This window comes from Leucoraja erinacea, chromosome 16, assembly GCF_028641065.1.
Source record: "Leucoraja erinacea ecotype New England chromosome 16, Leri_hhj_1, whole genome shotgun sequence".
NCBI classification, from domain to species: Eukaryota; Metazoa; Chordata; class Chondrichthyes; order Rajiformes; family Rajidae; genus Leucoraja; species Leucoraja erinaceus.
This window is the reverse complement of record NC_073392.1, coordinates 32,403,552-32,424,885: the sequence shown is the minus strand read 5'-3', so window position 1 is coordinate 32,424,885 and position 21,334 is coordinate 32,403,552. Positions and strand designations below refer to the sequence as shown.

General features: G+C 40.4%; 1 protein-coding gene across 1 annotated transcript in view; it reads left to right on the top strand.

Moving 5' to 3' along the window:
* celsr3 (cadherin, EGF LAG seven-pass G-type receptor 3) overlaps nucleotides 1-21,334 on the top strand; it is a 197,697-nt gene that overhangs the window by 99,686 nt on the left and 76,677 nt on the right. Inside the window, exons 10-15 of the mRNA XM_055648072.1 lie at nucleotides 10,082-10,267; nucleotides 11,251-11,361; nucleotides 11,838-12,006; nucleotides 15,403-15,544; nucleotides 17,206-17,326; nucleotides 20,429-20,612. Coding sequence (XP_055504047.1) covers nucleotides 10,082-10,267; nucleotides 11,251-11,361; nucleotides 11,838-12,006; nucleotides 15,403-15,544; nucleotides 17,206-17,326; nucleotides 20,429-20,612 — 913 coding nt within the window. The remainder of the gene's footprint in view (nucleotides 1-10,081; nucleotides 10,268-11,250; nucleotides 11,362-11,837; nucleotides 12,007-15,402; nucleotides 15,545-17,205; nucleotides 17,327-20,428; nucleotides 20,613-21,334) is intronic.

The window sequence follows — 21,334 nt, the reverse complement described above, 5'->3', positions numbered from 1 at the left end:
GGCTGCCGTGAGTATGATGACCCAGGGGAGGTTGCTCAGGCTGAGTCCAAACCAGTAACTACTCTGGGAGGTCATCAATTTAAATGTACGGTTTATCTATTAGTCAGTTTTGACCTGGTGAAGGTCAATTTTATTGATAATCTTCACTTTTGCTCAGCCTTCCGTATTCAGAGTTCCTCCGTGAATAACAGTAATAGTGCTTCATAGCATATTTATTCAACTATGATATATAATTGCAAAGCTTGTTGAGAAAAATTGGCCCAGGAAGAATTAATTGCACCCAATGGGAAACATCACCAATTTACGTTAAGTGCCATTCATTAGCTTTTAATTGACATTGTTAATCAGTGGCTATTATTTTTGGTATTCAGTATAACATGAAAATTCTGGAGTTACACAAATTACACAATCAGAGACGTGACTGAGGATGGTCTGAATAAAACTTTGGACAGCTCAACCATGGCAGGTATGGTATTTTTTTATAGGACTGTGGTGTATTAAAACAAAGAAAAGCACTATAAACATTTATGACCCCAGGCTAATTCAGTTCTTATCTACTGAATTACCTTGTGAAGTCTAATCTGTTGTAATAGAAACCATGGCAACCATTTGCACAGATCTGCAGAAACTGCAATGAAATAGTAATTCTGCTAAATGTCCTTATTTCTTTATCAACATGATTGAGTAAGATTTCTTAGAAAGGATTTCAGCATTTTTACTGGAGGAATGCTCAAAATCTTCTACATCTGCCTCAACAGGTAGATGGTATTTAATCTGACAGATGGCACTTCTGACAATGACTGCCTTCTCAGAATTGCACTGAAGTTTTAGCATCAATTTATGTGCAATAACATTTCACCAATTTTCCACTCCAAGTGATAGCTTCTTAATGAAGACCTCCGGGATAATGAAGAAAATCCAAATGTCACGTTATTTTTCCCTTTTTGAATTACAATTCAATGGGTATGCATAATGATGCTTCAAACTAATCAGAGTGCATTGTGATGTAATTATATTTTCCTGGGCAATTGTCCCAAACCCAAACCAATGCCTTCTTCGCCAGAAAATCACCAACTTTCTGCTCCCACCTTTTGATTTTCTCCTTCAGTATTTAATTTCACCTTTTTTACTCCTGTGAACAAAGGAGCATTTTATTAAATGTAAGTGTTAGTAGTTATATATTTTCATGTGTCAGTTTCATTCTTGAAATTGTTGTAGGTGTTAATGTGCATTTGTGGTAGAAAGTTCCATTAGTGGCTTCAATGCCTCTATGCACAGCAGTGTGCCTGCAGTGCCCATTTTCTAATTACATGTTTGAGTCATCCACAAATGCAGCAGTAATATAGTCTCCAATAATGGCCTCAGTGATGTAGATTTTTAATTCTGTATTTCCACATAAGTTTAAGGGTTTTTAACTTCAAATATTGCACATGATCAATTTTTAAGGCATTTACCAGATTATTATGCTGATTTCACTTCATTGAAATGTTCAAATCTTTTCTCTTTTAAATCTGAGAAGTACCTTGAGTTATTTTTCTAATTATCTTACTTAATATTTTATCATTAATGTATGTTTCTGCTTGTTTTTGCACCTTGAAACTGTGCATTTGTGTAAACAATACATTACATTTTGTATTCTAACTTCCACTACTTACACATGTTCATAGGGGTACCGCTTTGAGTTTAGTGCTCCCATTGCCGAGCTTTGCATTTCAGAAACATAGTTATACAGCATAGAAACAGATCCTTTGACCCAACATTTCCATGCCGACCAAGGTATCTTCTTGCATTAGTTTCATTTCCCAGCATTTGGCACATTAACCTGTCCAAATGTCTTTTAAAGTTTGTATCAGTATCTGCCTTTTCTGCTGAATCTGTGAATATGTGAGTCTGCTCAGAACCCCCGGCTCTGCTTGCTTTGACCCAGGCCCCAATTATTGCAGCTCTGGAGAGTGGTGGGGGATGGTGGGCAAAGAAAGCGCATAGAATTGCTCATTTCCCACCCTGCAGGAAACACCAGTAGCCAGCATTTCCATCTTTATTCATCCGGTCGGTCTTCCAAATGCTTCTTCATATGTACGAGGTATCCATAAATCTGGCATTCATAACCTAGAGTACCTGTAGTTTCAATTACCCCTATGCAGTATGACAATTAATCTTGGCCTTTGGCAAAAATTTCTATCCAATACCTTAACCCCATTTCCACCTACAACAATAGTTTATTTCATTTTTGAATTTAATGACTCGGAAGGAAAGTTTTTAGCTCTGAGAAGCATCCATATTATCCTGCCCTGGGTATATGGATCCTAAGGTTCAGGCAAAGCAACTTAAAGGAAATGTTATCTAATTAAAGTTAGGGATGACAAAATCAGTGAGTTCAGTAAACAATAATTTTATACTTTCTGAAGTTAGTATGATATACCGTCATGTAATTCTTGAATTTATTGTGAACAGGAATGGGGTATGATTTTGAATAATCAACCATAATCATCTTGAATGCACTACTCCTGCAACTATTTTCTATGTTTCTAAAACTCCACCAAAGAGTTAGTTTCAACTGTCCAGTGACCACTACCTGCACTGTAACATTCTAAATGTCTTCTGACCACGGAACAGGCTGCATACGTGAGGAATATGTACAATGTTCTCCTCATCATGCAGACTTCATGTGTCTCTCTATTGTAGTTTGCAGCAACTATTTTTGTTTTGCTTTTTCTCTCTTTTTCCCTTATTCAGTCCCCATCCCCCAAGCACCAACCTGCTTCCCTTGGTTTTCATTTGTCTCACTGTTTGCCTATCTTTGTAGTCCATCTCTGTTTGACTGCCCTCATCTGTCTTTCTTCTACAGTAGCGAATTTTATCAAAAAGAGACAGAATAAATAATATCTTTGTAATGCTCTTTCATTCAATTTATTTTTTCTGATTTTTTGATTTTCTATATGTTGAGGTATGTGATGTGCAGCTGCAAGGTTGGATGCAATAACCCAACTCGGATTTAATCTTGACAGATGGCAAGTGAAGTTTGTGTATGACTATTTATTTTCTTCCTTGCTTTCATGCTTTGTTAACCGTTAAAACTTTACTGACAGAAACTTGGTTTCATTCAAACAAACGCTTCTTTAATGTCATTGACTAACCTTTCCATTTATCATATTATAAATGTATTGCTTTGCGCAGACAACAAAATCTTGCAGTAGCCTAGTAATTAAAAATTGTACCATTTTGCCAATTCTTACGATAGTGGGAAAATAAAAAAAATCTGAGTGCTGGAAATTTGAAAAAACGGGAGAAAAAAACTCAGCAGGTCATGCAGTATATGTGGGAAAACAAAATACAATTTTCAAGTTGATGATCTTTCATGAGGACTAGAAGTAAGAAAACAAGGACAACTATTTTTAATTGTAGAGTAGAAGGAGAAATGAAGAGAACAAAGGGGATGGCTGTAATAGGTTAGAAACCAGGAGACACATTTAGTGTTGCCATCAGAGAGAGGATAATGAATCAGTGCCTGTGCAGGTGATGTGTCTGAAGGAAATTGAATAAGAACAAATAAGAAGGACAAAGTACCAGAACTAGGAGATGCTGAACACACGATAGATAGAAATACAAAATAAATAGAGTTCTGGAAATGCCCAGCAGATCAGACAGTATTCTGGATGGGGAAAGAAAAATGGGGTGGATATTACAGGCTGATGACTTTACATCAGCATTGGCCAGCTCTGGTGCAAACAGGAAAACTGGTTCTATTAAATAGTTAAATTCAGTACTAATTTGTAGAGGTGCGATATCCTACATGGATGTTGAATAGCAGTTGTTGAGGTGGTGTTGGTATTTGGTTGAACAGCATTAGACACCAAAGATGCAGGGGTTTGAGTGGATGTGGGTTGAAGAATTAAACCAATGGCCAGCAGGAAGCTCAGATTCAGATTCAGATTCAATTTTAATTGTCAGCTCAGGACTGAATGGAGCTGTGCTGAAAATAATTCACCTAATTTGGTTTCTCCACTGTAGAAAAGATTTCATGAGCTTTGAATGTAGAGATGATGGTGAAAGAAATGCAATTGTATTGAAGCTTCAACTGGAAAGAGTGTTTGGTTCCACAGAGAATTGGTGGGGAAGAAATTGAAAAGCAAATGTTGCTTCTCCTGCAATTGTATAGAAAAGGGAGGGGTTATTGGAGGAGATGGAAAAGGGAGCCAAGAAATCTGTTGGTTCATCGCAGGATTATTTACAGCATCTTGATACTTTTGGTCTTCACCCCATCATAGGCTACCCCATCTAACCTTCCTGCTAATAAAAAAAACACACCTCGCTTTTCTCTGTTCTAATGGAAGATCATTGACCTGAATCAGCTCAGTTTCTCTCTCCACAGATGCTGCCTGCCCTGTTGAAATTTTCCAGTATTTTCTCCATTTATTTCAGATTTCCTCTAGTTCTAAATTACATTTTAGTTGTACTTTTGATTTGCAAGATGTTCAAAATATGAATGTTTTCACTTCGGCAAAACCTACATTTATCATAAATATTTTGTATTCGAAGCATGAACATTGTTTAATTCATATTGTCCAATCTCATTAAAACCTTGCTGCAAATAACAAGACATAAATCCTCAAACATCAAGTTTATTATTTTCCAATGAAACCTTCATGCTGTCATGACCTTATCAATAATATTTATAACTCCTTTAAATACCTCATTTTGATCCAGATTAAATGATAAATAATTGACATATAATTCGTTTTTGTACCTTAATGGTTTATTAACCAAAATGATGGATGAGAAAGAGTTTGAGGTATTTGACCTGTTGGATAGGATTCAACCTAGTGACTGGAATGACAAGTGAGGCAGTCAAAACTCACTTACAGTGCCCTCCATGAAGTTTGGGACCAAGACCCATCATTTATTTATTTGCCTCTGTGCTCAATAATTTGAGATTTGTAATAGAAAACATCACATGTGGTTAAAGTGCACATTGTTAGATTTTATTAAAGGGTATTATTATACGTTTTGGTTTCACCATGTCGAAATTACAGCTGTGTTTATACATAGTCCCCCAATTTCAGGGCATCATAATGTTTGGGACACCTGGCTTCACAGGTATTTGTAATTGCTCAGGTGTGTTTAATTGTCTCCATGCAGGTATAAGAGAGCTCTCAGTACCTAGTCTTTCCATCACCTTTGGAAACTTTTATTGCTGTTTATCAACATGAAGACCAAAGTTGTGCCAATGAAAGTCAAAGAAGTCATTATGAGTCTGAGAAACAAGAATAAGAATGAGACATCAGCCAAACCTTAGGCTTACCAAAATCAACTGTTTGGAACATCATTAAGAAGAAAGAGAGCAATAGTGAGTTTACTAATCGCTAAGGGACTGGCAGGCCAAGGAAGACCTCCACAGCTGATGACAGAAGAATTCTCTCTATAGTAAAGAAAAATCCCCAAACACCTGTCCGACATATCAGAAACACTCTTCAGGTGTTAGGTGTGGCTCTGTCAATGACCACTGTCCGCAGAAAACTTCATGAACAGAAATACAGAGGCTACACTGCAAGATCCAAACCACTGGTTAGCTGCAAAAATAGATAGCCAGGTTACAGTTTGCCAAGAAGTACTTAAAAGAGCAACCACAGTTCTGGAAAAAGGTCTTGAGGACAGATGAGACAAAAATTAACATATCAGTGATGCCAAAGCAAAGTATGCAGGAGTGAAGGAACTGCCCAAGATCCAAAGCATACCATCTCATCTGTGAAACACAGGGTGGGGATGTTATGGCTGGGCATGTATGACTGCTGAAGGTACTGGCTCACCTATCTTCATTGATGATACAACTGCTGATGGTGGTAGCCTAATGAATTCTGAAGTGTATACACACATCTATCTGCTCAAGTTCAAGCAAATTCCTCAAAACTCATTGGCTGGCGGTTCATTCTACAGCAAGACAATGATCCCAAACATACTGCTATTGCAGCGAAGGAATTTTTCAAAGCTAATAAATGGTTAATTCTTGAGTGGCCAAGTCAATCGCCCGATCTGAACCCAATTGTGCATGCCTTTTATATGCTAAAGAGAAAACTGAAGGGGACTAGCCCCCAAAACAAGCATAAGCTAAAGATGGCTGGGCAGAGCATCACCAGAGAAGACACCCAGCAACTGGTGATGTCCATGAAATGCAGACTTCAAGCAGTCATTGCATACAAAGAATATGCAACAAAATACTAAATATGACTACTTTCATTTACATGACATTGCTGTGTCCCAAACATTAATGTGCGCCGAAATGGGGGGGACCATGTATAAACACTGCTGTAATTTCTACATGATGAAACCAAAACGTATAAAACTGGCCTTTATTAAAATCTGATAATGTGCACTTTAACCACGTTTGATTGTTTTCTATTACAAATCTCAAATTGTGGAGTACAAAGGCAAATAAATAAATGATGGGTCTTTGACCCAAACATTATGGAGGGCACTGTAGGTTGCAACTACAATAGAGTACACGTGCAGGATTAAATCGATGATGCCCTCTCCTTGTTTATCCATTGATAAACTTTACAAAATCAATCAGCATAGAATCAGGCAATTTCTGGATATTTTAACTCCTTCTGAACTATTATGATGTCAAAGAAAAGAAATCATACCATACGGAATGAAGTGCGAATCAGATTTTAAAACTACATGTAGAAGCAAAGAACCGCAGATGCTGGTTTATACCAAAGATAGACACAAAGTGCTGGAGTAACTGCGGGTCAGGCAGAATCTCTGGAGACAAAGGTTGTGTGATGTTTTGGGTCGGGACCCTTCTTCAGACAGTAAAACATCCTTCTTCAAACTGTATGACATCCTGTCCAAACAATCTCAGTCACTGAAAAATTAACATAGAACCAAGGAACTGCAGATGCTGGTTTACACAAAGTGCATCCATGTTGTGTGGATTGTCAATTGCTCAGAATAATTATTTATAAAATTCCAGGGATAATACAAAAATATTTTTTGTGGTTTTAAGTTTAGGGTATCTTTTTCTGTTCCTGTCTTTAAAGGTTAATCAAGAAAATACTTCCTCATTTTAATGTGAGAATTCTTCAGTGCAATTGACTGTTAAACCTGATTGATATTGGGTATCTTTTTGTTCTTTTGTTTTTTTAGTTATGCTGAAGTGTGTTTTTTTATGATTTTTTTAATGATTTTATGTGGGGGAAGAGGGCACGGTGCGGGGGATACCGTCCTTCAGCCGCTTCCTGGTGAGGACGCGACTATTATTCGAGTCGCGTCCTCGCCCCCCCCCTTCCCCCCACAGCGGCCTACCTACCTGGATTGGCGCGGCCTTTCCTGCCGGGATCGACCGGAGCTCCAGCAGCGGCGGGACAGCGCTGGAACATCGCAGGGCTGGCGATGCCTTACCAGGGGTCGCCGTCTGGAGCCCGGAGTGCTGGACCGACATCCTGGAGCGGCGGTTTGCGGAGCTCCCAACGCGGGCGGCGCTGACTAACAACGCGGGGTCCTGTGACTCTGCCCGGCTCGGCCTGTGAACTCAGGAGCTGCAGACTCCGGCTGCGGGAGGCGGCTGACCAGGAGGTCCGGGCCGCTGAGGAGGAGGATGCTCACCGTCGGGGTTCGGCGTCGGCGTTCCACCAGCCCGGCGTGAGGGCCTGAACATCGGGCCACCCGGGGCGGCGACTGCGGGTGCTCGGAAGGCCCCGACCACGGATGAACATCTGAGAAGATCGGAGGGGAGGCTGGCTGGACTATGGTGCCTTCCTCACCTTGGTGCCACTGTGTTATGTTGTGTCGTGGACTTTCTGTGTTTGTGCTTTTTTTTAAATTCTATTTTATTTTTTTAATATGTTTTAATATTTATTATTTATTTATTTTTATGATACTGACTGTAAAGGGAAATTCATTTCGTTGTCTCTAATTGAGACAATGACAATAAATTTGAATACAATACAAATACAATACGATAATATCATCATTGTTGCTTCATGCCAGAAATTACCTATACCTGCCTTTGGAATTAAATCAATATCTGGAAAGGTGGAATGCCAAGGATAGATTGTGCAATCCTTGTGGACGGTTTTCATTATAGAGATATTTATGAAAGTGATACTAATATTATGTGGACTTCAATATCAATGAGTACTACTTGGGAATTGAAAAAATGATTCATGCATTGCCAACTCCGCACTATAGTTAGCTGCCTATTTGAAGGCAGAGTAACCAGAATGGAGGGAAATATCCCAACACACCAACTCAGGTCGATCTGACATTAAATGTATGTGCAGCGTTTTTATCATCTTAAATGAACCCGCAATACCCTGCACTTCGACAGTCAGAGATCTTAGGTGGCTGCGCATGAAACTGCAAGGATATCATATGCAAATGCAGTCATTGCAAGCTAGGAAGGACAAACAATCTACCAGTGGCACCACATTCTACATCAGATACTGGCCTGCTTCGTGGAGAAGCCTTCTGCCCTGGAAGCTAAAAACAGAAAGAAAGAAAGGGAAAGATCTCCTCCAGCAGGCAGCTAATCTGCGAGGAAATGTCTGTACCTCCTGCAGGTGCGATTTTTATTCCAGGATTAGATTGGGATGCATTTGTGAGTTTGTGATAAAGATTTTCTTTGAATCAAGGGATCTCTAAATCATAATGAATGCCAACTCCAGATTAGCAAGCGATTTAAGCATTGTGTAATAGTCCTGTCGTTAACTTGGCCTGAGTGCTAGTTTTTTTGGGAAGTTTGTAGTTAAGGAGAGGTAATGGTGGCCTTTTTTTAATGCCACCGCATTTTCAGTGACAGACAGGAGGAAAATGCACTGATCAGGAAAATACTTTAAGCGCTTGTTTTTGAAGAACCATTGGAATAGAAAGATTAAGTGGCACTGGGGCCCCATATCTGGGGAAGGATATGCTGAATTTGGAGAGGTCCAGAGGAGGTTTATGAGAATGATCCAGGGGATGATTGGGTAAACGTATGATGAGCGTTTGACTGCATGGGGCCTATACTCGCTGAAGTTTAGAACGATGAGGGGGAGACTTCATTGAAACTTAACAAATTGTGAAAGACCTGGATAGAGTGCATGCCGGAGAGGATGCGTGGGAGTGTCTAGGACCAGAGAGCATAGCCTCAGATTAAAAGGACACAACTATAGAAAGGAAATGAGGAGGAATTTCTTAATTCAAATGGTTGTGAATCTGTGGAATTCATTGCCACAGGAAGGCTAAGTCATTGGGCATTTTTAAAACTGTGATTGACAAATTCTTGATTATTAAAGGTGTCCAGGGTTCTGGGGAGAACACAGGAGAATGGGGTTGAGAAGGAAATATTAATCAGCCAAGATTGAATGGCGGAATTGACTCGATGGGCGGAATGACTTATGAACATTGGATAGGAGAATGTTAGCAGGTAACAAAAGGGAAACAAATATGGACAAAACCAAGTTGGAGGAATAATCAAAAAATATTTCAATCTTTAGAAATTAAATGTTTTTTTTCTGGCTTTAGAGTGGATTTACAATAAAATTCCCTTGAGATAATTGTGTAGCTTTATATCATAATTGTTTCAAATTTTAGTCGAGCTGAAGACATTTTAAAATGGTGAGCGTTGAGCAATCTCACTTTGATGGTGAACAGCGGACTATCGGTCCAATGATTTGGAGAAAAGTATGAAGAGGATAGTGATATGATCTGCTGTGCACTTAAGAGATTTAAAATGCACTAATGGTCTTACTATTTACTGTACCCTCAGAATCCAAAAGTAACTTGTAGACTGTTTATCCTCCTGTAATTTAACAGCAAAATGTTTAATAGCCTTGTAAAGGTAAATCCTTTTTTTTGCTTTTCAATTTCCTCTGAATCTCATGCCAGTCACTGGGCAATACTAAGCAGTAAGAGGTGTTAAAAGGGAATTCATTGTTGGAACGTCTCATCTTTATCCTTTCGTCATTTATAAAGAAGGCTGGTGCTTGCATTATTTAAGATATCAGTTTATATCTAGAGAAAATGTGTATTTTGTATTTGCCTCAAACTGTTCCTTGAATTCACTATTTTGCTAAACTATTCCTTCTACTATTGCTTTCAGTTAAACTTGGGGCACCTATCATTTGCTATCAATCGTGGATCCAGTCGAACAGTGAGGGTATTGCTGAATAAAATAACATTGAACGATGGAAGATGGCATGATCTTCAGCTGGAGCTCCGCGATGTGAGGAATGGCCACGATATACGATACCTAGCCACCATCACTATTGATTTTGGACTTTATCAGGTCAGATTAATTTATTTGTAAACCCAACACAACATTATAGAACATAGATGGATATTTGAAGACTTTGTAATGACAGTGAAGTTGGAAGAGAAATTGTATTTTTGCTGGGATGCCCTGGAATAGAAAACCTCATCGTGGGAGCAGATGTGGCGAAGACAAAGGAATTGAGAGTAGGGAATAGCTTCTTTGCAAGAGGCAGGGTAGGAAGAAGTGTAGTCCAGATAACTGTGGGAGTCAGTAGGTTCGTAATAGACATCAGTTATGGACACCCGTGAGATCAAGACATTTCAGAGAGGTGTCTGAGATGATCCAGATCAATTTGAGGGCAGGGTGGAAGTTAATGGTGAAGTTAATAAAGTCCAGGTTAGATCTGTTTTTATTTAATTGTAAAGTTGCTTCTTTTGCTTGCAGTTTAAATAGTTAATTTACAATTATTGCTGAAATTGTTAGATAGAATATGTATTTGAAGCCATGCTTCAGTTTTAAATATTTCATGTGGCATTGCAATTGTCTTATTAATATATAAGCATAGTTGGTATTAATTTTGTTCTTGGAATATGGGTGATGATATGAATTAACATTCGGTCCATTCCTGGTTTCCCTTAAATGATGATGAGCCTTCTCTTTGTATATTTATTTCCCTCACTGATTGCATGTTGAGCTATTTCAAAGCATGAGGAGTCCATCAAATAGGATGGTCTGTCTGCTACCCTCATAGACTGTTGATTTTCATTTACTATTGAATTTGTTGACAGGATCTCTTCCTTGCGTTTTAATGGCAAATGTGTCATTTTCATGGTGAATTTGTGAGAAGTAAGGAATAGAGATAAAAAGCACATCCTCAAAAGTAAATACTGCCTGACGGAAATGATAGCAATATCAGAAAGTTGAAACTTTTACAAGATTGTTCCCAACCATGAAAATATTTTAATCTAATTTTGCAAGCACTTGTACAATTTTGATTATTTTTTTCTTATTGCTAGGATACGGTTGTCATTGGCAATGAACTGCACGGATTGAAGTTGAAGCATCTCCAGGTTGGTGGAATTCTCAGAGCTGGTGAAGTGCAGAATGGACTGGATGGCTGTATCCAGGTAAAGGATGAGTCAAGAGTGTTTTATTGTCATATGTCTCAAACCGAACAATGAAATTCTTACGTCACCTCCCCCCCCCCCCCCCCCCCCCCCCCCCCCCCTCCTCTCCATCCTCCCCTCCGTTATTCAAAAGACGCTGCCGGGCCTCCCTCCCACTCCCCCGAGCCTCTCTCCCACTCCCCCGGCCTCTCTCTGCCACTCCCCCCCCCCCTCCTCTCCCCCTCCTCTTCCTCTCCCCTTCCTCCCCTTCTAACTCTCCCCCCCCCTTATCCCTCCCCTCTCTCTGCCCCCTCTATCTCCCTGCCCTCGCTCTAAGTGTAAGATGTTGTCCTTGCTGAATGTGTGTTTAACTTTACATGGCCTGTGAGTAGATGGCAGAGACTAGTATTTCTGTATTTGTGAAGGATATCTGCACATAAAACCACGTGGATGTGAAAAGATTTTATCTGTGACTGCAGTTCTTTCTCAATCTGCAGGGGGTACGTCTTGGTGACACTTCGATTGGAATCGCAATGCCAAAGCCAAGTCGCACTTTGAATGTGGAACTGGGCTGCACAATGTCTGATCCATGTGACTCGTCCCCATGTCCAGCCAACAGCTACTGCAGCGATGATTGGCGGACATACTCTTGTATTTGTGAGCCAGGTATGGTTTGCAAAAATTAGGTTTTGTTGAGCATGTTTACTGAAGCTGTGTGAGTGGCAGCGGGAATAAAGCATGCATCAGTGCTCTTTCTCTGTTGGAAGGAGGAGCCGTGCAACCCTGAATTGCAACAGGTTGCACGGTTTCAGGCATCACAATAAAGGATCACAAAATCACTTACAATGGGATCAACTTTAGAATATTCACCGGGAAACAACTCCATATCTGCCCAATACTGCATCTAATCCATAGACCCCCGACAACAAACAGAGTTAGGGTTCTCCCTCCACTCCACATATTGGGTATTATTGGTTTGAAGGGCTAGATATCAATCCTCTATTTTCTTTTGGTTAATTTGAATTAATGTAAGAGTTGTGCACTTTTGATTTGATTTAAAGTGATATTTCAAATTCACATTTTTCATATTCTAACATTTTGAATACTTTAGATTACCAATGAAGACCTTTTTTTTTTTCCGAGGAAAAAACACCGGTAACTCTCCAGTTTGTTGTCATACCAGACAAATTGCGCTTGGCATTAATCTTATGGGTGTTCTTCATGCTGCCTCTAGCACAACGTTCTTCCTCTTTGCCTTTCCAACTTTAATTTGATGGAGTTTACTGCACAGAATTATTTGAATACCACACGTTGATCATTATTCCATCTGGTTATATTCTGCTTGTGAGGATCCACAAGAGAATATTCTAACAGCTTGGCGAATTTATTCTACGTATCTGTGTCAATGGAGCACTGAAAGAGTTACTGAAAGATGTTAGTGGTTCTAGTGCAGACCTATCCCACTGGCAGACTGGGTCTAAAAATATTGGTTGCCAGGAGACAAAGGGGGCCCACTTCATCAGGGTCCCACTTGATATAGGGGGCCCACTTGCCATCGGGCAAGCTGACACCCTGGCCAGTCCGCCACTGCCTACACCTACACCCACAATTTCCACCTTTGATTACCTCACATCTCATCCAATTGCCAAGGCCCAATGTTCTGTCCCAAAGCACCCCAGAATCCAGCAAAAGGCTAAGATGAAGGAAGACTATCCAACAGAGCATTGGAAAAGCTCTGCTCAACCCACCAACCTGCTCTGAAACTTTCAATAGGCTGTGAAGTCCTGACCATCAGCTTGACTGGCTATTGAAGCTGGAAAAGGAATGTCTACTGAAATAACTTTTAAAACTTCCTTCCCCTTTCTTTCCTTACAGCCCTACAATCCCTATTGAAATAAGTGGAATTATGGATGCTGCTCAATGTCTAAGCTGTCAGTAGAAATAAGAGCTAAAATAAAAGTAGTTAATGCTTTTTAAAACCCATTTTCCATTATCTAAAGGGTGCAATGATAATTGTGGCATGACAAGGAAGAAGTGGGTACTTCTGTCAGTACTTCTAAATTAATCCAATAAGAGTACGTGTTTAACAGATGATGCATTAAACACTCTGTTTATGTCCACTGTTCTTTGTAATCCCAACACTTTGTGTTCTTTGTTATTCATTAAGATGGAATTCGAACAGCTTTCTACTACCTGATTATTTGGTATCCAGATTGCAACGATATTCATAAACATCTCTCAGCAGGCCTGTTCTCTTCCAGTAGCTTTGATTAGCCTTCAAGTACTATTGACGGCAGAGATGTAGTCAGAACAGATTGTGCACAGCAGCAGTAAATAATTTAGGCTGTTTTAATTTTCTGTGGAGTTTTTGAAGTAACATTAAAATTATTCAACTTTGATAAACTTCCCCACCTCCAGGGAATACAGGGGAGTGTGTCCTTTTTCACAGTCTATCAAGATCAAATGGAAAAAAAATGTTTGTTAATTAATCTCTATTCTGTAAATGTGCTCTATGTGATGCTGCCTCATGTGAAAAAAGAGATGAACAGGAACAGTCACCAGTATACTCTTAGTAGGTTGGTCTTAAGACAGGAAGGTACCACAGAAGCAGCTCAAGTTAGAATGGAAGGGGAGATTAGAGATCCAGTTCCTGACCATTATTCAGTGATCTTGTTGGAAAGTGATTGCTTTAGAAAGACAAGCATTAATATAGCAACTTTAATATCTCTTTGAGAATGTCCCAAAATACATTACAAACACTGAAGTACTTATAAACTGTGGTTACTCTTATAATACAGGAAAGTGGGCAGCTGCTTTGTACTTGACAAATTTCCGTAAACTGCAGTCTGAATGACAATCCACTTTGAATGGTGGCGATTTAATAGTAAGAATGATTCCCTAGACACGTCTTTGAAATAATGTTGTGGGATATTTTCACAGCTACTAGAGGGCTCAGATGGGGTTGATTTCTGTTACTGCACAGTCCTGCAGTATCTTCCTCTATTGAATTTAGCAATTATACCAAATAAGCATTTTGATACAAAAATCACAAAATAATTTGGTGATGAGAGACTAATAATGATGAAAGGAACCTAGAGGTTTATGACACTTGCTTGATGACACCTCCAGCGGCTCATTAAAGGGTGTTTTTTAGGTTAGGTCACGAAAAATTAGTAATTGAGCCATTCGGCATGAAAACAGGCCCTTCAGCTCAACTGGACTATGCTGACCAAGTTGCCAAACCAAGCTAGTCCCATTTGCCTATGAGCTCATTTTGCTTCAACCCTTTCCTGTCCACATATCTGTCTAAGTATCTTTTAAATGTTGAAATTGTACCCACCTTTAGCTTTTAGGCTGGTAATTTGCTGTAATTGCCTCTGTCGTTCTACATGATGCAGCATCCACAATTCAACGAGGATCTGTAAGAATGCGGGGCGGGGTTTATAAACAGATGGGGAAACATAGTTTTTTTTAAATATTTTAAAGAACATCGGGCGATATTGTAATAAGAACCAATTTTATGAGTGAATAATAAAGTTGCAATCACACAAATCTACCAATAGAAATAATGCCTGTTTTTGCTGAGATATGTTTCTTCGCTGCTTTTTGGAGGAATATTTTCTGTCGAATGTCTGTTTGGTTTACTTCTGAAATTCAACATAGATTTCCACTTAGCACAGGTCTGACATCACTTTAGCCACTTACATTGATTTTAATGGAAAATGCGTGCATCTACCTAATCAACTCTCCAAGGAAGTCAAGCAGTCCAAGTGAGAACAGACAGTCTTCCTTTGTCTTTGCAGCAAAACCACAGAAAAATTAAAGTGCATGTATACTCCATGCATGCATCAATTACTCAATTTTAATTACAAATCAGAGTGTAATTACCCACTTCTGGATTCCCAATTAGCCACATGTAGCGAGTGACAAATGTGTACTGAATAACTCTGTGTTCAACCACACAAATATTAAATCTAATCCCAACAAGAGTTTGTCAGAAAGAAAAACTGCAGAGGCTGCAGCAAGATTGATGTGAAGTACTTAAGCATGTTTCATATTTAGGTTACTATGGTGAGTCTTGTGTTGATGCCTGTCAGCTGAATCCATGTGAAAATGAGTTTGCCTGCCGACGTAAGCCTAGCTCCTCGCATGGATACACATGTGATTGTGGAGAGAACCATTTCGGCCAATACTGTGAACACAGGTAACAAAACATCCTTCTAAATAAGAATTGTAACGTATTTATTGGCATAGAAGCTTGCAAACAACAAAAATAATGAATTGGCAAGTGTATTTTGTCAACAAAATTATAACTAATTTATGGATCTCATCACCTGTTTTAAAACCTGCATTTTTTCTTCAGCTTTAGCATGAGTAATGCAATCTGAGTTTGTCAAACCTCTGGCACACTTGATTAGATTAGACCTTTGCTCTGCTTCCCATCTATCTAAAGACCTGATTCTTGGCAGAGGTCCACAACATAATTGGCAGCTGTACGGTTCTTTAAAAGTGGCCACTTCAATATTTTAGCAACTTTAAAGAGTGCGGTCAGCCATGTTCACATTCTCAAAAACACTGCAGCAATGGTTCAGCCATGAACTCCTTGAAAGTTGGGAGGGCAAAGGTCACTTTTTACCGAAGGTCCATTATCGAAGACCGACACAAAGTGCTGGAGTAACTCAGCGGGTCAGGCAGCATCTCTGGAGAAAAAAGATTGGCGATATTTTGGGTCAGAACCCTTTTTCAGACTCTGATCTGAAGAAGGGTTCCGACCCAAATCGTCACCCATCCCTTTTCTCCGGGGATGCTGCCTGACCCGCTGATTTACACCAGCACTTTGCGTCTATCTTTGCTTTAAACCAGCATCTTTTCTACACAGTCCATTATCACTGCATCTAAAAGGATATTACATGCTTCCCAATTAAGGTACTTAAATACTGTGCATTTATTTCTTGATTTATGAAAGGGATGGAAAATATTTAATTTATCAACATTTTGGAAATTGATACGGCTGAACAAATACATTATAGGTACAGCATAGCCTTATGGGTGGAAAGCGATTTGTAGTTGTTATTGTGATAATTAGATTTATAAATGGAAGGGATCTTTTCCAATGAAAATATGTAATCAAGGAATCATTGTATGGAAAATAAGGTTGCTTTCTATGTTACTTATCTTTGCTGATCCCCTGCTTACCTACCCCCATCTTCCCCCCTTTTCCTGTATGTTTCTAAACACAATATTATTTGCATGGCAAAGTTACTAACAAATAGTAATACATTTTTTATTGCACATTTACATCTCATAATCCACAATTGACAAAATAAGCAAAGTAACGTTTTTTAATTCTAAAATCAGTTGATGAATTCCTGTTGCAGTTTCCTTGGTAGACACTGCTCTAAATAGATAATTTACACCAAACCCTCTACAAATGTTGCTATCCAAATCAACAAGTGGAATAGATCTAAGAAGCACCAAACCTACAGTAGCTAATGCCCCTGACAATGATATGTCTAAAACTGATCGTAGGTACACAAAAATGCTGGAGAAACTCAGCGGGTGTAGCAGCATCTATGGAGCGAAGGAACTGATCACTTTGTTGTGATCTATGGTTATAAATCTACAGTCTACTCGCAGTGGCATGGTACTACACCAGCACACAGAGGAATGTTAAATATAAAGATCTAAAGAAATGTAACGTTTCTTTGTACTAACAAGTTTAAGCAATGTAATCCTTAAATCATGATAAAATTGACTGCATTTCAAAAGTACTTCATTGGCTGTAAAATGTTTTAAGCTGTCCTGAAATTGTGAAATGATGAAGATTAAGTCTACGTTTTTTTCCACTTCTAACATTTGGTTTAGGATTGACCAGCAGTGCCCCAAAGGATGGTGGGGTAACCCAACATGTGGACCTTGCAACTGTGATATCAGTAAGGGTTTTGATCCTGACTGCAACAAGACAAATGGTCAATGCCACTGTAAGGTGAGTGTCATCCTAACTGAAGGACAGTAGCTGATTGTATTGTTTTCCATTTGCAAGTGTACACAAGATTACGCAAGTGGGAATGCATGTTGCCCCATTTCATGTGAGAAATTGAAACTTGTTTCATGCCAGACATGCAAACATATTTATTTTCCAGATATCCCATGATGTTTTAAATTTGACTTTGTACATTTTACGAGGATGTTGCCAGGACTAGAGGGTCTGTGCTATGGGGAATGGTTGAGTAGGCTGGGACTCTTTGGAGTGCAGGAGGCTGAGGGGTGACCTTATATAGGTATATAAAATCATGAGAGGAACAGATCAGGTAGATGCACAGTTTCTTGCCCACAGTAGGTGAATCGAGGACCAGAGGCCGTATGTTTTAAGGTGAAGGGAAAAAGATTTAATAGGAATCTGAGGAGAAACATTTTCACACAAAAGGTGGCGGATGTATGGAACAAGCTGCCAGAGGAGGTAGTTGAAGTTGGGATTATCCTAACATTTAAGAAACTGTTGGACAGGTACATAGATCACCAACCCCTCACACTCACCCCCTACGACGTATACGTGGCACTGAGTAGGACTAATGCACGTAAAGCTGCTGGCCCTGACGACATCCCCGGGCGCGTGCTCAGGGCCTGTGCTGCGCAGCTGACAGACGTCTGGACTGACATCTTCAACCTGTCACTTGCCCAAGCAGTTGTCCCCACTTGCCTTAAAACCATCTCCATCGTGCCAGTGCCAAACACACTCCACTGCGGCAAGCCTCAACGACTTCCGCCCAGTTGCACTTACCCCCATCATCACCAAGTGCTTCGAGAGGCTGGTCCTGGCACACCTCAAAAGCTGCCTACCCCCCACACTGGATCCCTATCAGTTTGCCTACCGCAAGAACAGGAGTACGGAGGATGCCATCTCAACGGCACTTCACTCCGCCCTCTCCCACCTCGACAACAGAGACACTTACGTAAGAATGCTGTTCATCGATTACAGCTCAGCATTCAACACGATTATACCATCAAAACTGATCACCAAACTCGGTAACCTGGGCATCGACCCCTCCCTCTGCAACTGGATACTGGACTTTCTAACCAACAGACCCCAGTCTGTGAGGTTAGACAAGCACACCTCTTCAACCCTCACCCTGAACACCGGCGTTCCACAGGGCTGTGTGCTGAGCCCCCTCCTCTGCTCCCTCTTCACCTATGACTGCACACCTGTACATGGTACTAACACCATCATCAAGTATGCAGATGATACAACGGTGATTGGCCTCATCAGCAACAACGATGAGCTGGCCTACAGGGAGGAGGTCCAGCACTTAGCAGCATGGTGCGCTGACAACAACCTGGCCCTTAACTCCAAGAAGACCAAGGAGCTCATTGTAGACTTCAGGAAGTCCAGAGGCGGCACGCACACCCCCATCCACATTAACGGGACGGAGGTGGAACGTGTTTCTAGCTTCAGGTTCCTGGGAGTCAACATCTCCGATGACCTCTCTTGGACCCACAATACCTCTACTCTGATCAAGAAGGCTCATCAGCGTCTCTTCTTCCTGAGGAGACTGAAGAAGGTCCATCTGTCTCCTCAGATCCTGGTGAACTTCTGCCGCTGCACCATCGAGAGCATCCTTACCAACTGCATCACAGTATGGTATGGCAACTGCTCTGTCTCCGACCGGAAGGCATTGCAGAGGGTGGTGAAAATTGTCCAACGCATCACCGGTTCCTCGCTCCCCTCCATTGAGTCTGTCCAAAGCAAGCGCTGTCTGCGGAGGACGCTCAGCATCGCCAAGGACTGCTCTCACCCCAACCATGGACTGTTTACCCTCCTACCATCCGGGAGGCGCTACAGGTCTCTCCGTTGCCGAACCAGCAGGTCGAGGAACAGCTTCTTTTTGGCGGCTGTCACTCTACTCAACAACGTACCTCGGTGACTGCCAATCACCACCCCCCCCCCCCCCCGGACACTTATTATTATTTATTCAAATCGTTTGCTATGTCGCTCTTCCAGGGAGATACTAAATGCATTTCGTTGTCTCTGTACTGTACACTGACAATGACAATTAAAATTGAATCTGAATCTGAATCTGAATCAGGACAGGTTTGGAGGGATATGGACCAAACGCAGGCAGGTGGGATTAATGTAGCTGGGACATGTTGGGCCATGTGGGCAAGTTGGGCTGAAGGACCTGTTTCCATACTATATCACTCTATGACTCTTTTTAACTCCATCAAACTGACTTTATATGGAATGATTTTCTGACCTTCAAAAAATGTCATTCTCTCGTGCTCTTTCGCATTTGCCAGTCAGTAGTTTCCTCAGTTTTGTTTCTTAGAGATATAATATTTTAGAAATTATTTTCATTATTCATTACAAATATTTTAAATAATGATTCTGCCCTGCCAATGGATTTTAAACCCACAGAAATGTTCTAGTTTCTGATAGTTTCTGATGTATGTTGAATCATGAGCAATGTTATACCTTAATCTTGCCACTATTAGAAACTGACTGCCTAAACTTGTTTCATACAAAATCACCTGTTCCGCACCACCAATTTTCACTCAATTTAATCTGACAATCATTTTCATCACAATCTATTTCCTTTACTTATTTTCTTTAGCGTCTATCTTTATAAATTGTTTGCAGTTCTATTGTCACATATTGATTTGTGGTAGTAAAACAATACGTATTTAACTCCCTGCATCTGGACTGTTTTCACAAAGTCTCTTAACTGTGGAATATTTTGTAACATAAGCTGTGCTATATCCTTTACTGTTCTCAACATTCATGAATAAAGGGCCTGTGAAACCTTGAATTTGTCTGAGTTGGATTTGAATCCACCATCCAGATATGAAAGGGCAGATCTGTATTTGTCAAACACTATTAATTCCTAAATGCCAGCCACTGCAAAAAAAAAATCTAATGAATAAAATATTTGTATTTGTGAATGATTGCATTAGATTTTTTTATTTTTATGATTTACAGATTTACAGATTAATGGGGTGCACAATTTATATCAATAAAAATCCCATAAATGTTGTAATCATTTATTCCCTACCGTAAACTCAGTTTAACACAAGTTTGTTTTTGTTCTTCCAGGAGTATCACTATCATCCTGTTGGAAGCGATGCATGCCTACCTTGTGACTGCTATCCCATTGGCTCGTTTTCCAGGTCATGCGATCAAGAAACCGGCCAATGCCACTGTAGACCGGGAGTGATTGGACGTCAGTGCAACCAGTGTGATAATCCCTTTGCAGAGGTCACGCACAGCGGATGTGAAGGTAAGACGTGTTCTTCCAAGTTAATTAACCAAAACATCAAAAAATAGCAGCAGGAATAGTTGACGTTTCAGACCTGAAGAAGGGTCCTGACCCGAAACGTCACCCATTCCCTCTCTCCAGAGATGCTGCCTGTCCTGCTGAGTTACTCCAGATTGATTCCACTGATTCCATCTACACTTCACATTGCCTCAGGAAAGCAGCCAACATGATCAAGCACTTTTTTCACACCAGTCATTGCCTCTTCCCCTGCTCCTGTTGGGTAGTTTTAAAGGACGTAACAAAAGACTTAGAAACAGCTTTTCCGTCCTCTGTTATCAAATTTCTGAATGGTCTCTCCATAAAGTGGGGGTGTAGTCCCAATCTTCCAATTTACCTTATTGCAGTCATTGGACTTTTTCTCTGGAACTGTTATGCTATAATGCTGACAAACTATATTTTGAACTCTGGTACTTTTCCTCTTTGCTTTACCCTTTCTACTTGCGTTTGGCTTGATTATGTTCTGGCCTGCCTTTCAATATGGTTATATCTGATCGGTCCCAGGCCATGGCTCCTCCACTGCGCCAGCCACAACTTCTCTTCCTTCCCAAGCCACAACTCCTCCTGTCTACCACATGGCGGCTCCTCCTCTGTCACAGACCGGTTCCTCTTCTCGCAGTGGGTGGTAAATCTCTGGATTTCTATTGGGTGAAGAATTCCAGAGGGTCACTGTCCGCTACAAGAAC